Source organism: Mobula hypostoma, chromosome 1 (assembly GCF_963921235.1).
Source record: "Mobula hypostoma chromosome 1, sMobHyp1.1, whole genome shotgun sequence".
Classification (NCBI taxonomy): Eukaryota; Metazoa; Chordata; class Chondrichthyes; order Myliobatiformes; family Myliobatidae; genus Mobula; species Mobula hypostoma.
The window spans coordinates 79,627,282-79,645,456 of NC_086097.1; the positions used below are offsets into that span (position 1 = coordinate 79,627,282).

The window sequence follows — 18,175 nt, forward strand, 5'->3', positions numbered from 1 at the left end:
TTGTTGCTGAGGTATAGTCAAAGCTCTCTGTCCAAAGAATAGCTGAGAACTACATTAATTTGAGTCTGTGTACAGACAATTGTCTTACGATTGATTAAGTAGTTCCATATTAGAACACATACCTTGTACTGGAAAGTGCAGCCAATAACAGTAACAGAAATTCTAGAAATTCTACGGACATATTTTGGCCAATCTTAAATCCATTAAATCAATCAGTTATGAACAATCTCCACAAATGGAAAACCTACTACAAAACTCAAATGTGCTCTAAGAGTTATCACATCTTGGTGAGGGAGCAGGAAAGCCATTTCCTTTCCAGGGCTGACTTAAAGTGGGTGCATTTGAAGACAACATGCATGAAAGTCATGGATGTCTTACCAAAAAAAAAATCTTCTCAATATCAAAACGGTTACTTACTTTAAAGCAGAGTCTGAAAGCATCTACAGATGCTGGAATTCTGAAATGAAACCAATGAAGGATTTTAACCTGGACTTTTAACTATTTCTCTTTCCCTAGATGTTGCCTGACCTGCTGAGTGTTTTCAACACTTTCTGTTTTTATTTCAAAGCATATTTTGCAGCATCCAACCAGAATTTAGCTGCTACACTGTTCAAGTAAAAGGACCTTGAGTGGAGGTATAAAAAGTGTCACAAGCTTAAACAGAACAATAATATGATTTGGGATATAATTCGTGTTTGGAGGATGAAATTCAGTTGCAAGCTGGATACTCGTAAGTTAGTTTAGCATGCCTATTAGCACATTTTTAATACAATCATTGCATTAATGTATCACTTCTAGATTGCTGACTAATTGAGTGTCTGTGATGATTGAGTACATGAACCAAATCACATTCTACTATTTAAAGGGTCATTACAAGCAATGACTTGTCATGGATTCCAGAGCTGGTACGAGATGAAGGGAAGTGACTATGTACTGCTAAATCAAAATTTTACATAGCTTTGGTGAAAGATTGGTGATGTCATGCTAGAGATGACACAGGCATACAGTATCTAGAGATAAACTGATAATCTAGTTTCTTATTAAGAGGATACAGCCTGTTGTGGCTGGTGGTTGCCACACAAAGTAGTAGCACTGTACCACTGCATTCAGTACCTGAGGTGGTGTAATGACCTCAAAAGATCAGGAATAATGAGTAAACACAGATATTCATCTATATGTCGATGTGTGTTTTACCAGAAGGTCCTCAATCTGCCTTCTCTAGGACATGACATCTCATACCAACTCATTTTGTAGGTATATTTCATCCTTCTCAATACAGTATAAAAATAGACATGCACTTCCATCTGTTCAGTACCAACTTTATGAATATAGCTTTCCTTTAGTTATAGCAGCAAATGCTCTTTATCCATTCTTTTGTGTTAAGTATACCCTCATTCATAGGCCTTCTCTTTTTCTGTGGACATAAAGAGCAGAATACTCCAGCGACAATAATAAAGTCACTCACTAAGAATGTACAGTGGCATGCAAAAGTCCGGGCACCCCGGTCAAAATTTCTGTTACTGCAGCCAAAAAGTTCTATTTTAACTTCATCAGTCCACAGGACTTGTTTCAAAAATGCATCAGGCTTGTTTAGATGTTCATTTGAACCTTTTGAATAGAACTTCTTGGCCGCAATGAACAAAGGTATGCTTGGAGAAAAAAGGGTGCAGAATTTCATGAAAAAAACCCCTCTCTAACTGTTAAGCATGGGGGTGGATTGATCATGCTTTGGGCTTGTGTTGCAGCCAGTGGTACTGGAAACATTTACTGGCAGAGAGAAGAATGAATTCAATTAAATACCAGCAAATTCTGGAAGCAAACATCACATTGTCTGTAAAAAAGCCGAAGATGAAAAGAGTATGGCTTCTACAACAGGATAATGAACCTAAACACATCTCAAAATCCACAATGGACTACCCCAAGAGGCGCAAGCTGAAGGTTTTGCCATGACCCTCACAGACCCCTGACCTAAACATCATTGAGAATCTGTGGATAGACCTCAAAAGAGCAGTGCATGCAAGATGGTCCAAGAATCTCACAGAACTAGAAGCCTTTTGCAAGGAAGAATGGGCGAAAATCCCCCAAACAAGAATTGAAAGACTCTTAGCTGGCTACAAAAAGCATTTACAAGCTGTGATACTTGCCAAGGGGGGTGTTACTAAGTACTGCCATGCAGGGTGCCCAAACTTTTGCTTCAGGCCCTTTTCCTTTTCTGTTATTTTGAAACTGTAAAGGATGGAAATAAAAAAGTTTCCTTGCTTAAAATATTAAAGAAATGTGTCATCTTTAACTTTATGCCTTTTGAAAATCAGTTCATCTTTTACTTGCTTAGCTATTCACAGTAACAGAAGTTTTGACCGGGGTGCCCAAACTTTTGCATGCCACTGTACATTACAGGACTTATGCAAGGCATGAGCTAGCTCAGATAATTGGTTTCAGTACAACTTGTAAGAAAGCTGGTTGTATTTTCACCTTCTGGCACACATGTCATAAGTGAGCAAAAGCAGATGGTGGAAACAAGGAAAGCAGTAGCAATCTCATATTTCCGAAAACAAAACCATCCAAATAATGCTCAGATGAATATAGATGTTGCATCCTCAGAGCACTCTTAATGAACAGGATAATTCTGAAGCAGTTGTAAAAATTGTGATGACCAGTGTCCCAAATGTACTGCATACACATGCGGAGACTTAGGCGAGTCTTGACTGTGAATATTTTGATGTCACAATTCCTTACATTGTCATCAATGCAAAGATTGACTAAATGCATGAAATACCACATGCAGCAATCAAAAACTGCTTGCAGAACTTGACTGAGGGCTTGTAGATTATAAATGTCACTTTAAATAAGTACACAGAAACTTTGCCTTGACTATCACTTCATTAGTGTTGCATGAGAGGGATTTATGGAGAGCAAGTATGTGAAATGGATTATTGCTCAGCACGCTTATTTTTCTTATTCAATATAGCTAGATCAGTCAATGTCCCAATGGTTGATGCTGTATCTCACAGGCTCTAAACTGCCAGAGAACACAGAGCAGAGCATCTCTGTATTAAGGCAATCATGTAAGTGGTTTGGCTCCAATCTGTGGGATATGTAGAGGTTGTATAACATACAAGGAAGAGAGGAAATAAATATTGTTAGTTGTATATTTGTACGCACCTAGCTGTTTCAAATATTGTTGTTTAATGTGTAAAGATCTGGTTATATTTTAATCCTACATACACCACCATTTCATCTTGCAGTTTTGGCTACCATCTGGCAAATGGCTTTTCATTTGTGTATCAAGATATTAATGTCAGACAGTGAGCAATGGGAGCTGTGAAAAGTTGTTTACAAGACTGACTTCAGAATGGAAGGGAAAGTTCCAATTTTGCTTTTGGACATCAAAAGGATATATTGTTCAAGTCCAAGTGAAGCTCACAAAGGTGAGGGGTTCCTGGCCAGAAATGTGTGCTATTATTATTGCAATTGTTTCATCATATTCTTCTTCTTCATTATAGTCACTGTCTATAGTGTTTATTTATGACACACAAAGTGCTTACTGCAGATTCAACTCACATTGCCACAGTGAGTTAAGGAGGCCAATCTCATTCTGGAGACCATGGCTGGTACATATTGAATTGCATATCAGATACCCCAACATCATTTTAAGTATCTGATATGCATTTTCAGCATACCGATGACTTACTCAGTTACACATCTCATTGTGTGCTTTCAACAGGAATTCTGCAGATGCTGGAAATTCAAACAACACACATCAAAGTTGCTGGTGAACGCAGCAGGCCAGGCAGCATCTCTAGGAAGAGGTACAGTCGACGTTTTAGGCCGAGACCCTTCGTCCTGCTGCGTTCACCAGCAACTTTGATGTGTGTCATTGTGTGCTTTTATTGTTTTGCTTCCCAATGGTCACAAGTTAAGGTGCATCACTTGTTTCCAGCACTCAGTCAGCAAGTCAACTCTCTGATTAGGGTAGTGAACTGCCACAGGTCGAAGGTGTAATTTTTAAAAAGACAGATGTGTCCTTTTCAATGAGAGGGCAGTAAAACCTATTACAGAGCTATGGTTTCAGGATAATCAAGATTGGGAACTCACTATTCCAGGTTATTCAAAATTCCAAAAGACTGTCAAAAAAGGAAAAGAACTGGGGTAGCTTTGTTAATGCAGCAAAGGGTATTGTGTTTGAATTTTCAGAAGGAATTTAATAAAGTGAAACATAAAATACTGGTACACAAGATAAAAGCTGATGGCATTGAGGGAAGTGTTTCAGGAAGGACTGTAGATTGATTATGAATGGAATATGTTTTTTATCAGGCTGAAAAAATAAATCTAGTGGAGCGTCCCAAGGATGTGGATAGAATCAAATACTTTGTGTCAGCACAGAAGATTTAAAATGTTATCCCATTATAACTGCCAACAACTTTTAAAAAGGGTTTTGCATTCAGTTTTGTCAATTAGAAATTAATTTACTCACTAAGGTTAATCTCTTGCTTCATACTTTGCATATAGTTTCCTCAGAGACTTGTCTATCATTTCAGTGAATTATGGACTCAACTTTGATATAACAGTTGATGTAATATGCAATATTTAATAGTTAAACAAGTACCATAATGATCTCTCATGGATTAGAAATGGGAAATATATACTATCTTTGCATCACTATCAGCAGGAAGGAGAAAGACCTACACTCAACATTTTAGAAACAGCTTCTTCCCCTCTGCCATCAGATTTCTGAACAGTGAATGAATTCATGAACACTACCTTGCTATTCTTCTTTTGCACTATTTTTTTTGTTGTAACCTATAGTAATTTTTTTATGTCTTGCATTGTACTGGTGCCACAAAATAATAAATGTCATAATAAGTCAATGATAATATATCTGATTCTGATAATTTACTGACTTTTGGGTTGTGATCTTGCATATCAGAACTTTGATATCTTAGTTACATAGCAAAAATTTGAAAACAAATCTATTACATAACAAAATAGTCATTCTACCCATTATAATATGACGGTAACCAAATTGTGGTATACCCATGTAGATTCCAAAGCTATTGTACAATTCCAAAACCTGAGAAATAAAGCTGTATTTTCGAGATATAAAACAATTCCATAATGTGAATTACTGAAACAATTATTTAACACTTCTCCCCTGTATACAGTAGCCAGTTTTCAGTGACTTGTATACAATCACAGGATGCATGTACCTTAAAGAACCATCATCTCATTAGTGACCCAACAGCAGAAGTCCTGAGCATTAACTTCACTCAAAGACAATGGATAGGAGTCAAAAGAATCCATATAGAGTATTGTTAGCACGGCCATCAAGTGAATAATTGGATTTTCATTATCAGTCTCTTGGACAGGAATGTATTTCATCAGCTTGGTCACTAAACGTATACCACAGATGACACTTCATTTTTCTAATTGACATTATATGAGGCTATCAAAGGTGCAGATAAGTTAGACATCCCATCATAAACACTACCAATTCAATGATGGGAGTAGTATTAGATCCACAGGAGTCCTAAATTTAAGGTTCTCTTGCAGTGCATCAAAATTGTTATTAGTCATGGGTCACGTTAGGTCTGACCCTAAGGTCTTCCAACCCAACCCCAAACTCAGAATTCTCTTGAGAAGTTATGATTGCATTCAGAGTGAAGCTTAATTCCTAGCCATGTCAGATTCTGGATGCCTGCGGACTTGTGCTCAGCAGTTGCTTCTTTTTGGAAGGAAAGCAATCTAATACAGGTGGAAGGCCAGTCCAAAAGCAGCAGTGGAGAGGCCAGTCCATTGGTGGTACCTGAGGGATGAGTAGGGAATTGAAATTGGAAGTAACATGATTAGCAATTGTGGCCTTGGATGATGTTGAGACCCACTGCTTTGCAGGGCTTTTAATGTACATAGATTTTTCTATATCCATTCTCATCTCTCAAAAAATTCTTTTAAATCATATTAAATCTCACATTTTACTGTCATTTAATTTTTATTTCTTTTTATTTATGGAGTTTTAATTATTTATGCATATTTAATTAATTATGCATAGTTTCTCTGATAGTATTGTGGGTCACCTGGCAATGCATACTGAGAAGCCACATACTGGTAGTGCTAAAGATATTAGGAAACCATTTGAAGTCCTACAATGGAAAACTGGCTCATGGCCATTTTTTCCCGTCACTAAGCCACAATTTACCAGATTCAATATTTAATTGATTTTGTATTTTGCACCAATAGGATCTGACCTTGAAATTTAAGTTACTAACTCATTAACTACTATACTGTCTGAATATTTTAAAGTAAAATATGTGTAGTAGTGTTGCTTAAGGCAAATAATTTGTTGGGAGTATGCAGTTTAGTTTGGAGCTTGCCTGTTAAATAATTATTTTCCTTAAAGTACAAGGTATTGAACAATCTCAGCATACCATTTCCAAATGTTCTGCATATTTTAATCAAGATGATTACCTCATCTCTATAAGTAAAACATTTTGCTGCACTGGTGTAGATGTGCTACAAAATAAAAGATTGTTCAATGTAAACTTTGTGATAAATTTGTTGAAGGAAACAGGTTGAATTTGGTAAGCTGTGAAGTTAGTTGTTATTGGTCATGAAAACGTTGACACATCTAAAATACTTCAATTTATAGGAGATAATATACCAGATTCTTTCAAAACAAATTTTGCAAAACCTCTGGTTTTGACTAAAATATTTAGATAGCAACTTACACACAAGTGCAACAAAACTTTCATTGGATTTACTAAACTTTTAAGAGATATCTATTGAATATGAATTAACTGTGTATAACCTCTTTAATATGAACAGCATGTCAAGATGATTTATTCATTTTGAATGTCACCTTGGATCCAGAACTTCACCATTGCAAGCAGTACAGCAAATGACTGTTAATTAGGAGGCCCAGGTTTGGATCCTTTCCTTGACTAGGATAAACCCTTTCATTCGCCTTTAATCTTGATATAGGCATTTAAATTTCAACAACAATTTTAAAAGGAACAACATTAAAGTGAGCAGATACAGGCAAACAATACATGAAAGTGACAAAGAAATTGACTTGAAGATCCAGAGTATAAATCAATGAACTGCATAACAAAACATGGAGGGTTTTAGCAAAAAGCAGACTATCCATGAAAGGGTATGCTCATATTTTTATTTGCAGCAATTAATTTCAACATGGTGTAATTTGCAGCAGAAAGCAATTGCATCCAGAAACAATATCAAGCAGCCCTGGAATAATACAAGGCATTGAAATCACAGAAAAAAGTTTTTCTCACCACCTTGACGAGAATAACCTCAAACTAATCTCTGAAAATCTTCTGTTACAAAGTCTTATTAAATGTGGTTATCGCCTCATAATCATGTTTGTGAATAAATCATGTCACAACTATGTTAATCATTAATCAAACTCTCAAAGGAAATGAGAAACAAATGGATGGCACAGAAGGTATATTTCAAAGATTAGCTTTATTTGTTACATGTACATCAAAACATACAGTGGAATGTGTTGTTCTTGTTCACACACTGCCTCTCTTTGACATAGTCCAAAAACACATCGTTGGGTATGATGATGACAGTTAGATGCATCTCACTCAGCACCTTTGACTGTGTACGATCTGTCATACTTCTCATCAGTTCTGGATTAGCAGATGTTTGTGTTTATTCAGCAACATTAAAAATGTATACCATCATAATATGTAATCTTATGGTTTGGTATATCTTCACTCGGTCATTACTATCAAACAAAAGGATCAATCCTTTTCAATGAAAAGTGCAGAAGGGCAAGCAGGGAGTGACATGAGGTGACAGAAGGTGTCAAGAAGTATGCTAAACAGCATGGAAAAGACCTCATAGTCCATGGATCAGATCAAAGCATTGCAGTCCTATTACATCTAGTTGTTAATGGGGGCAAACAATAGCATTCGGGAAGTGGCGCAGGCTCCTGATATCCTGTCCTCAATAACAGTGGGCCCCAGCATGAGTGCTGTAGAAAATTCTGAAATATTCTGAATTTGAAAAGATGATCCATAATGCTTCCTCCTGAATCTCCACCTCTGCAAAAACCAGCCTTCAGCCAAAATGATTCACTCCATGTTAGAATTAGAATTTTTATTTTTTACATCTATCTCACAACATGAGGGAGTAAAGATCACTATGTTGCATCTCTGTCACCATGTACAAGCAATATTGAAGGGAAATATGGGAGGATATTGCCCAAACACTAAGATTGTATACATAATTGTTTTGTACACGTTATGTACAGTCAGATATGCAATCCGATCAATGTGTATTGATAAATCTGATGGACCGGTGAAAGAAGCTGTCCTGTAGCCTGATGGTCTTGGCCTGAAACAGCTGCTTGATTTCTTGTGATACCAGGAAATGGGAAGAGCACTGGATATAGCAAAGATTATGGGAAAATATGCTATCTCTCTATAGTATTGCAGATTTGTAGACTTGGACTGGCAGTGCAGTTAGAATGATAGAATCTACCTTACATTGTAGAAAATTGCACAAGTGTGCCCTTTTTAAAAAGAGCAAAACAAATCCAATTCTAATAATTGCTTCTCAATCAATCTACCCTCAATTATTAGCAGTGACAGAAGCCACCACTGATAATACTATAAAGCAGTACTCACTTACCATCAACCTACTCACTGACAATCAGTTTGTGTTTGGACTGGACTTCCTCATAACTGCAGCCCAAATGTGAACCAAAGAGCTGAATTCCAGAAGTACAGTGTGGTGACAGTAATGGCTTTGACATCAAGTCAGGATTTGTTTCAGGGTGAAGCTTAGAAGCTTCATAAAACTGGTCAATGGGAAAGCACAAGAAGGTTGGAGTCATACCTTAAATAAAGAAAGATGAGTGTGATTGATGAAGGTCAAATATCCCAGCCTGAGGGCATCACTGCAGGGTTCCCAGGGAAGTGTCTTCGACTCACCTTCAGCTGCTTCATCAGTGAATTTCCTTGACATATTATTAGAAATAGGGATACCTGTCGATGATTGCACAAAGTTCGATTCTATTTGCAAGTCCTCATCTAATGAACTAGTCCAAGCTTGCAAATATTTGAGTAGGGGCTAAGAGGCAGATAACATTCATGCCATGAGACTGATCATCTGCAACGAGAAAGAATCTTACCATCTACCATTAACACTTAAAGACATCACCACCCAAGTGACTATTCCATGGATTACTATTGACCACAAAGCCAACTGAACAGACACATAAAAACTGTGACGATAAGAGCAAACTTGAGGCCATGTATTCTGCCATGAATGACTCACTGATATTCCAGTGCCAACAAAATCCAAGCCTGAAGCATGATGGAATGTTCTCCACTTGCCTACATGGGTCAACTCTCACAATTCTCAAGAAGCCCTACACCATCCAGGACAAAGCAGCTTGCTTAACTGGGACCCTATGAACAACACTAAATATGAACTTCCCTCCTGGCATTCAGTGGCTGCATTGTGTATCTGCTACGAAATGCATTACTATTGCTTAGTCAGGCTAATAAGATGTCGCCCTATTAAATCTCCAACTTTTACAGCAAAGACAAGGGAGTAAGTGCATGAAAAGACTACCATCTACTGGTTCTCCAAGTTAGCCACCATCCTGAGTTGGAAATATATTCTCACTCCTTTATCATGACAGGGTATAAATCCTGAAAATGCCTGTATAATAAGGTGTACCTTCACCAGAATTAAATCAAAGTTCAAAAAGGAAGCTCAGCACCTTTTTTCAAAGCTAGTTAGAGATGGATAATAAATGTAGCAGTCAGTGATTGTCAGATTCCAAAAATGTATTTAAAACAATAGGGGAAATAAAAAACCACTATGTTCAGTTCTGATTGCAACTCTGTTCTTAAGTCATCAATGCCATTCCTTCCTCACTGCAAGTCTAAGACTCTTAGAAACCATTCATAATTTTATCTGCTTCTTTTATTCACCTGACTAGTGCAATCCTTTCCTGCCTAGGGTCTTAATCTTTCCACGTAACAGAGAATGAAGCCATACAGCCCACTGAGTCTATGTTGGCTCATTCCTAAATCCTATTTCCCTGCTAATACTCTATAACCTATTCCTCTCACATACCCATCAGTTCCACCATTCATATACACAAAGAACACTTTATAGTCTACTGTGGCTAATTAATGTACCAACTGGCGTGCCTTCGATTTAAAGAAATGTGTACCTGGAAAAAGCATGCAGTCACATTGGGAATGGGCAGACTCAACAAAGACTACTCCAGAGGCTGGGATCAGAACCAGGTTACTTGAGGTGTGCTGTAGTAGCTCTGCTAGTGAGTCACTGGTCCATTTAGTCAGAACAGCCTGATCCAGTTTTCCACTTAAAATGGTCGCAAATCTAGCATTGCTTCAATTTCTCTCATTCTTGCTTTTAAATTTCTCTAGAACATCTATATTTACCTCCATAGTCTCCACCATTGCTCCAATATCTCTGCATTACTTGAATTGTGATTTCCATAAACCAGATTTTAATTACTCCATCATAGCTGGCTGTAAATTCAGCTCTGGAATTCCCGCTTTAAAACACTCCACACAAGCTCATGACAGATGTTTGGGGTAATTTCACTCCGTTAATAAAATTGTTTGCAAATACAACTGTTGTCTTTTTCTCCACATGCAGTGCCTAACCTACTGAGTATTTTCAGCTTTTATCTTTTATCACAATGGAATTTGCAATGAATACAATGATATAACTATGTGCAGTTAGGAAAGCCAGCCTTAGCTATAAGGTATGCAATGTTTTAACCAGGTAATTTAATCATCCAATAGACATGCACAAATTAACTAATTATGCAGTAGTGTATTAGTTAACATTTAATTTTTTAATTTAAAAAATTATTTTTAAGCTTCTTTAGGAATCTATTTATTGTTTCATCAGACACAATTATACAACTTCCTTGTTTCAAGGTCTTCTTACAGAAAACACCAAAACAGTTTTTAGTTAATCTGCATGGACATGTAAATATTAGAAAAGAGATTCTCAAATAAGAAGCTGTGCATTAATGTTGATAACAAGGTTAACTTTAAAGAGCAATAATCATTGTTACATTCTACTATTGTCAAAAAAAAATCAAGAAATGTCTTTCATGGAGTTTTGCGCTGAAATAAAACAATCTTCTACTTTTACTCCATTAACTTCTGAATACATCATATTTTCAGCGAGAATTCACCAGAGGCCACTTAAGCATTGTATAATTATGACAAAGGAGCAGAAGGAAAACCACTCAAACCGTTATTTAAAAACATACAATAAAAGAGTATTATTCATTGCATGGAATAAATTATTTTCTTAGTTCTTCTGTGAAAATGGTACAATTCTGTGGTCTCTTAAAATTTCAAACATGCTTAGAGACAAGGGATATACTCATAATGAGCAATATAGGACAACTTCAAGGACAAAAATACAACAAAAAAAGAAAATCCGGTATTTTTTTGAATGCCATTCAGCAATGAGGAAGAATAGAATGGCTTCAATTGTTGGCTAGCACCAGAGGGCAACTGTTTTCCACCATTTATATACCATTTATGTTTATAATTTTGAAATGGAGATGGTTGAACTCGATATAGTTTAATTCAACAACTACAGGTTAAGTAACTGAGAGATTGAATCTGCTATATCTACATGATTGCTTTAAGGATTATAGAAATACAAATGAGACAATGGGAACTAACAGTGACTTCATATCCCAGAGAAAGGTTATGAACATTCTTTCTCAGAGAACTTATTTACTCACTGAAAATGTACAATGTTAAATATAAACTTCTGGATAATAAATGTATGTTATAGTGCTGAAATAGGGCCTAATTGAATAATTTTGCAACATTATTCGTATAAATAGAGAATTGAAGATAGCTGGTCATTAGCAAAATGTGAGAAATTAATGGATACTAGCTTCATGCATCTACAGAGGGACAAATATCGTTGTGATATTCTTGCAGACTCTATATTAGCCACCCATTGCCCATATCAAAATAGTATTAAATCATATCTATTTTGCACCAAACCAAGTCCAAATTGTGTTCCTCTGTTAACTAGATAATGACAACTCAATCATGTTCATCACATGTATATGGTAATGAAAACAATGTAGCTAGCAGTACCTTCAAGCTGGCTATGCACATTGTTTGGTAAGTTTTGGCTTGGTAAATTACTAGTTTACTTACTGAAGATTGTGATAAAACCTTAAATCAAAACATCACCAGGAATTTAATGGATTCTCAGAATACTATTCAACTCTTCTCTCACTGATAACATAGTTTGCTGAGTTCTGCATTTCTCTATTCTACCATTAGAAACAAACATCTAGGATAGGACTTAACTCTTTATTTATGCAGAATATTGCAATTACAAGTTTGCAAAAATCATGAGAACCTGCAGAAAATAACTTGGATTCAGCATTAAGTATATAAGCATTTCTATTTTTAAGTTGATCAGGTGTTGTGAGTGCATTTACTGTATAACAGAATTCACCAAGATGAACGGTTTTGAATTTCATTTCTACTACTAGTCTTTGAATCCTATACCTTTAGAATTTGGAATGTCATTTTGAAAAAAAACCCCTATAACAATAAGAAAGTGAGAGGAACTCTTCTACCTATGCTCCTTCCAAGTGCCTTGAATAGATAATGAAATTCTAACATCTGATCTTTACATATATATTTTCCCGGCAATCTTCCAAAAGTAGAAACAGAAAGTCAATAATGAAGTCAGTGCGAAGTCAGAAATAAATAAAATCCCTCCTTATACTCTATGTACTTACCAAACTTGCATTCATTTGGTCTTATTTTGCAGTGTTCATTTGTTCCCTAAATTTTTAATAATTATTGCTGTCATTTAAGAAAAAAATAGTTATGCCCAAACGCATTATATGCTTGGAGTGAAAAAAGTCCTGCACTTTGTTTCTTCGTTCTATCCCAAAATACCCTCTTACCACATTGCTCATTTTATTTCAGATCAGAATCACACCATCAAAAGTAACATGCAGAATTGTAAAAACTGTGTTCACAAGAGCAGGGCGCAAAGCAACACAGTAGTGCTAATGATGCAAGAACACGTGCAGTGTACCTCTGTAGCACAATAAGAAGGTGTGCATGAAGAGAGCTCAGCCTGGTTGTGCAGCAAGGGAAAAGAAAACACTGTTAATCAGGAGGGTGTGCCAGAAAAAGGTCTGAAGAGCTTCTCTGCAAAGGTAGTTCCAGCTCTGGGGTAGAAGGCAGGGGTTTCATTAATATTTTCTTCGTTTGTGGGTGGAATAGATTTGGTAGATTATATAAAATCTGACCTTTAAACATCATGAGCTGATGCCAACACAAAACAGCCTGTATCTTTTTTGTTGGCATTTATTCCAGATAATTATTTCACCATTTTGACACCATTTACAGCATGAAGCTGATTATACATTATTGAAGTTTTGTCAAGATCTTATTTCTGAATTCCTTCAAAATCAATTAAAAATCATTGGCTTGGATTCTAATCATTTTAAGATGTTAAAATTATGTTATATTTGACAAAGCTCAAGAGAAACTTAACACTGCCAGGAGTATCAACAATAAAATCTGCATTACAGTTGCTTTGCTTTACCATGAAAAGAACTAGAGTAATCTTTATAGTCCTGAGAAGGATAACCAATGTAAATACTTGAATATGGATCACTAGAAAAGCGGAATTAAAAAGTGTTTTACTGAAATTGGCATTTGTTATTAGACATCTAAAAAACAGACTGCTTCATAGGAAGTTCTACAATTTTAGAGTACAAAGCAACAAAATGATACCAGTGAAGGCAACAATTATTTATAGAGCATTGTAAGGTAATCCTCAATCTCTAGCCTCAATTTAATGAAACCCCTGTTGGGGTGGAAAAGGAGGGGAGAAGAAGAATGAAAGCAAATAATTGAGCTGCTGTTGTTGGCCAGCAGAATAATAACATCACCAAGTAAAATTAAATATTTACTTTTAGAGAGACCCTTTTCACATTTCCATCTGATCTCTGAGCTCCTCCAGTTTTCTATGGAGCTACATGTAAACATCAAAAAATAATTTAAACAGTCTGTCCTTTCACTTAATACTACAATCCTCAACACCACTTAAAGTATAATTTCAAAACTAGTATTACTTGTATTTCAACACGTCTTTCTGGAGTTTTCTGGATCAAAGCTTAAAGCTGCAATGAATTATAGTGCACACTTGGTACAGTTTTATTATTTAACTCAGCCAAGAGAGGGTGCTTTAGAAATAGGATATACATTAAGGAAAGGTGCTTTTTTTTGCATTGATGATGATAGGGTAGAGGTTTCATTTAAGTTTTCTCAAAGTTGAATTCCTTATGAACTGAAAGGATGGTTAAGGTTCTCTTACAGAAATCATAATTTTAGAGGTATATACAGAAGTTGTCAAATTTTAGAATTACAATATACCACACATAAAATTATGAAAATTTAATTGGAAAGATATTCTCTCCTGTGGCTAAAATGACCACCCAGATCAAGCTATGTTTGATCATACAGAGATCAAACCACAGATCAAGTTAGGTTTAAGCCACACAATCAGACACTGCGATGCCCTTTAATTTGCAGTTTCTTTCTTCATTTTCTCAACAGCTCATAATGCTTCTTGTCTCTTAAGAGTGAGTATGATTAGTTGCTTAAAAGTCAGTACTGTACAGCTGAGGGTAGTTAATGTCTGTTTATATAGTACTGAAAATTTTAGTGAGATAATACAACAATTCAAGAGTGCAATGGTAAAATTATTTTCTAGCCCTGACCAAATCTCTCCTGCTTAGTTCCAAGGTATATGCAGTGACAATTACACTGATATTAATATCCAAACAGATATTAATGTACAAATATGTTTAGGACAATTACACTTGAAATGGTGCCAGCAGTGAGTTGACAGTTAGACTTTGGCATTTTTAACAAACTAAATACACAGCATCACCTTGCAACATGTTGGGAAGTTGTGATACAATCATCCAAACAGTATGTTAAAATATACTAAAAAGAACTAAATTAAGCTGAATTACACTGTAAATTTATGAGCACTAAAATGATAGGTCAGCTGGGGGTTAAGCAAAATTAATTTTCAAGTAAATCTTAACAGTCATATGAATAAAATATAAGGGAGCAAGCATCTATGATTGATTGCAAGGCAGTACAGTATCTTAATAGCTGGAACTAAAATTGGAAGAGAAGATGATGGTTGTATTCTGTAAGAAAATATTGATGGATCAGTTAGGTCAGCAGAAATGTGGCAAGTAAAATTTGATTTAAGGAAGTCTGAGGTGGAAGGTTAATAAGGCAAGAGAAAGTAAAGTGCAGGATATTAAAAACTGCAGATGAATGAAGGAACACTGAGAGAAATCCTGCAGTACATATTCACAGAGCTCTGAAAGTAAAAGTATAGGACCATTAGGCAGTTAAATATAGGTTACTTTGCCTGTCTGCCATTGCATTTTAAGCTAGCAGGTCATGTTGGATTAGTACGGGCTACACTTGGATTACAATGTAATTGCACGAAGGATGTAATACCAGAAGAAAGGTTACCACACTATTTCCCATTTATGTAATGCCTTTAGCATAAAACAATATTCAAAAGTAATTCATTAGAATAGCACTTAACAAAGCTTTTACATAAATAATTTGCAAAGATCTCCAAAAGCTTGATAAATAATAGAGGTTTTTAAAGATTGCTTAAGAAAAAGAGGCAGCCACACTAAGGATATCCTGGTAGTTGAAAGCATGGCTGACAAAGGTATAGTGATTAAATCAGATAATTCAAAATTCCTGAACATAGAACAGTACAGCACTGGATAGGCCCTCTGGCCACAATGTTGACGTTAATTTATATTGAACATCTTCTTCCTGCGCATCACTCATAACCCTCCATTTCTTTCACATTTATGTTTCTATTTAAAAGTCTCTTAAACTCCACCAAGTTGTCTGTATCTGTTACAACCCCTGGTAACTCATTATAGGCATCTACTATTCTCTGCCCAAAAAATTCGCCTCTCACATGTCCTTTAAACCTCACCCCTCCAACCTTAAAAGCATGTTCTCTGGTATTTGTTGTTTTTATCCTGAAGAAATATTCTGATTAACTATCCTATCTAAGCAATAATTTTAAAAAGTATTTATCAGGTGTCCCCTTAGCCTCCGATGCTCTGGGGAGAACAACCCTAGTTTGTCCAACTTTTCCTTTTAGCTCATACGGTTTAATCCAGACAACATTATGGTAAATCTTTTCTGCATCTTCTCCAGAGTCTCCTCACATCCTACCTATGAGTGTAGAGGAGATTAGCAAGTGTATTGTCAGGGCTGGGAATTTTAGCTGCAAGACATGATCGACTAGTGTTTGAAATAGTAGAGACTGAAGGAAGACATACTTAACAGGTATAAAATTATGAGTGATCTAAACAAAGTGAGTAAAAATGATCTATTGCAAAAATTTAAAAAAAAATCTTGAAATACTCAGAAGGTCAAGTAGTAAATCCGGGAGGGATAGAGAGGGATAGATACATTGAGATAGAGAGAGGGATAGACAGATAGAGATATATAGAGAAAGAGAGAGAGAGAATTGAGACTTTCCGTTTGATGAAAATTTGTGATGAATGCACACTGACCTGAAACATTGACACTGACTATTTCTGGCAATTTTTTGCTATTTTTTGGTTTCCAGCACTTGCAGCTTTTTGCTTTAATGGGAAGCACACTTCCCATCATGGAAAGGTCAATAGTTCAAGGACTATTACTTCTGTACTGTACATTTCAATGAGATGGTGTCACAAAGTTAATCAAGTGATCACTCGTTTGAATTAATGCCTTCAAATTACTCCCATTTGTCAAAGCTTTATGCATTTTTTATGACACCAACATCGCGGCCATAACATTCTGCAACTTACTCTGAACAGATAGATGCAGATCCTTTATTTAAATTAGTAAAATAAATCATTTTTCTTTATGATACCTTGTTATTTTTATAACGTACTTAGTTTTCAATGTTATCTGAAATGTGAATGGCAGAGTAACAAGCTTATAGCAAGACTTTTCTGATTAGTATCATGCTAAAACTACTACATTATATAAATACAAGAATGGGTACAGTGAAAATGTTGAATTAAACTGTGTACAACCTTATTATAACTTTGTGAAATTTATTAGCATCATAGAACAACCTTATTATAACTTTGTGAAATTTATTAGGATCATAGAACAACATCTAAAGAAACCTGTGCTAGGTTATTGATAGGAAGAAGCACAGTCGATATTTCGGGCCAAAACCCTTCGTCAGGACTAACTGAGAGAAAAGATAGTAAGAGATTTGAAAGTGGGAGGGGGAGGGGGAGATCCACGTCCCATTCTCATTCTGATATGTCTATCCATGGCCTCCTCTACTGTCAAGATGAAGCCACATTCGGGTTGGAGGAACAACACCTTAATCCGTCTGGGTAGCCTCCAACCTGATGGCATGAATGTTGACTTCTCTAACTTCTGTTAATGCCCCTCCTCCCCTTCATACCCCATCCCTCATTTATTTATTTATTTAGTTTTTTTTTCCCTTTTTTTTCCTCTCTCTGTCCTTCTCACAATAACTCCCTGCCTGCTCTCCATCTTCCTCTGGTGCTCCCCTCCCCCTTTCTTTCTCCCTAGGCCTCCCGTCCCATGATCCTCTCCCTTCTCCAGCCTTGTATCCCTTTTGCCAATTAACTTTCCAGCTCTTAGCTTCATCCCTCCCCCTCCTGTCTTCTCCTATCATTTCGGATCTCCCCCTCCCCCTCCCACTTTCAAATCTCTTACTATCTCTTCTTTCAGTTAGTCCTGACGAAGGGGCTTGGCCTGAAACGTTGACTGTACTTCTCCCTATAGATGCTGCCTGGCCTGCTGTGTTCCACCAGCATTTTGTGTGTGTTGCTTGAATTTCCAGCATCTACAGATCTCCTCGTGTCTAGGTTATTGATAGAGCTCTCCAATTATTCCAACTTTCCTGACGTTTGCTGATAGCCACTTTTGAAATGGATAGTTATACATCTTGCAAATAAGCAGCAATGTTTCCTTCAGCTTAAGCTCTGAATAAGACACCCATTTTTCAAGCAATTCCGCTGCAATTAACAAGGAATGTAAACTAATAAATTAGCTAT

At 36.2% G+C, this 18,175-nt stretch overlaps 1 protein-coding gene across 9 annotated transcripts in view; it reads right to left on the reverse strand.

Annotated features, from left to right (window-relative positions):
• The window catches only part of LOC134348279 (gephyrin), a 684,809-nt gene that overhangs the window by 162,771 nt on the left and 503,863 nt on the right, over nucleotides 1-18,175 (reverse strand). For 6 of the 9 annotated variants that reach the window (XM_063051467.1, XM_063051417.1, XM_063051452.1 and 3 more), the window contains one exon: nucleotides 13,111-13,152. The exons of the other annotated variants lie outside the window; for them this stretch is intronic. In XM_063051467.1, the coding sequence (XP_062907537.1) occupies nucleotides 13,111-13,152 (42 nt within the window). The remainder of the gene's footprint in view (nucleotides 1-13,110; nucleotides 13,153-18,175) is intronic. 9 annotated transcript variants of the gene reach the window in all.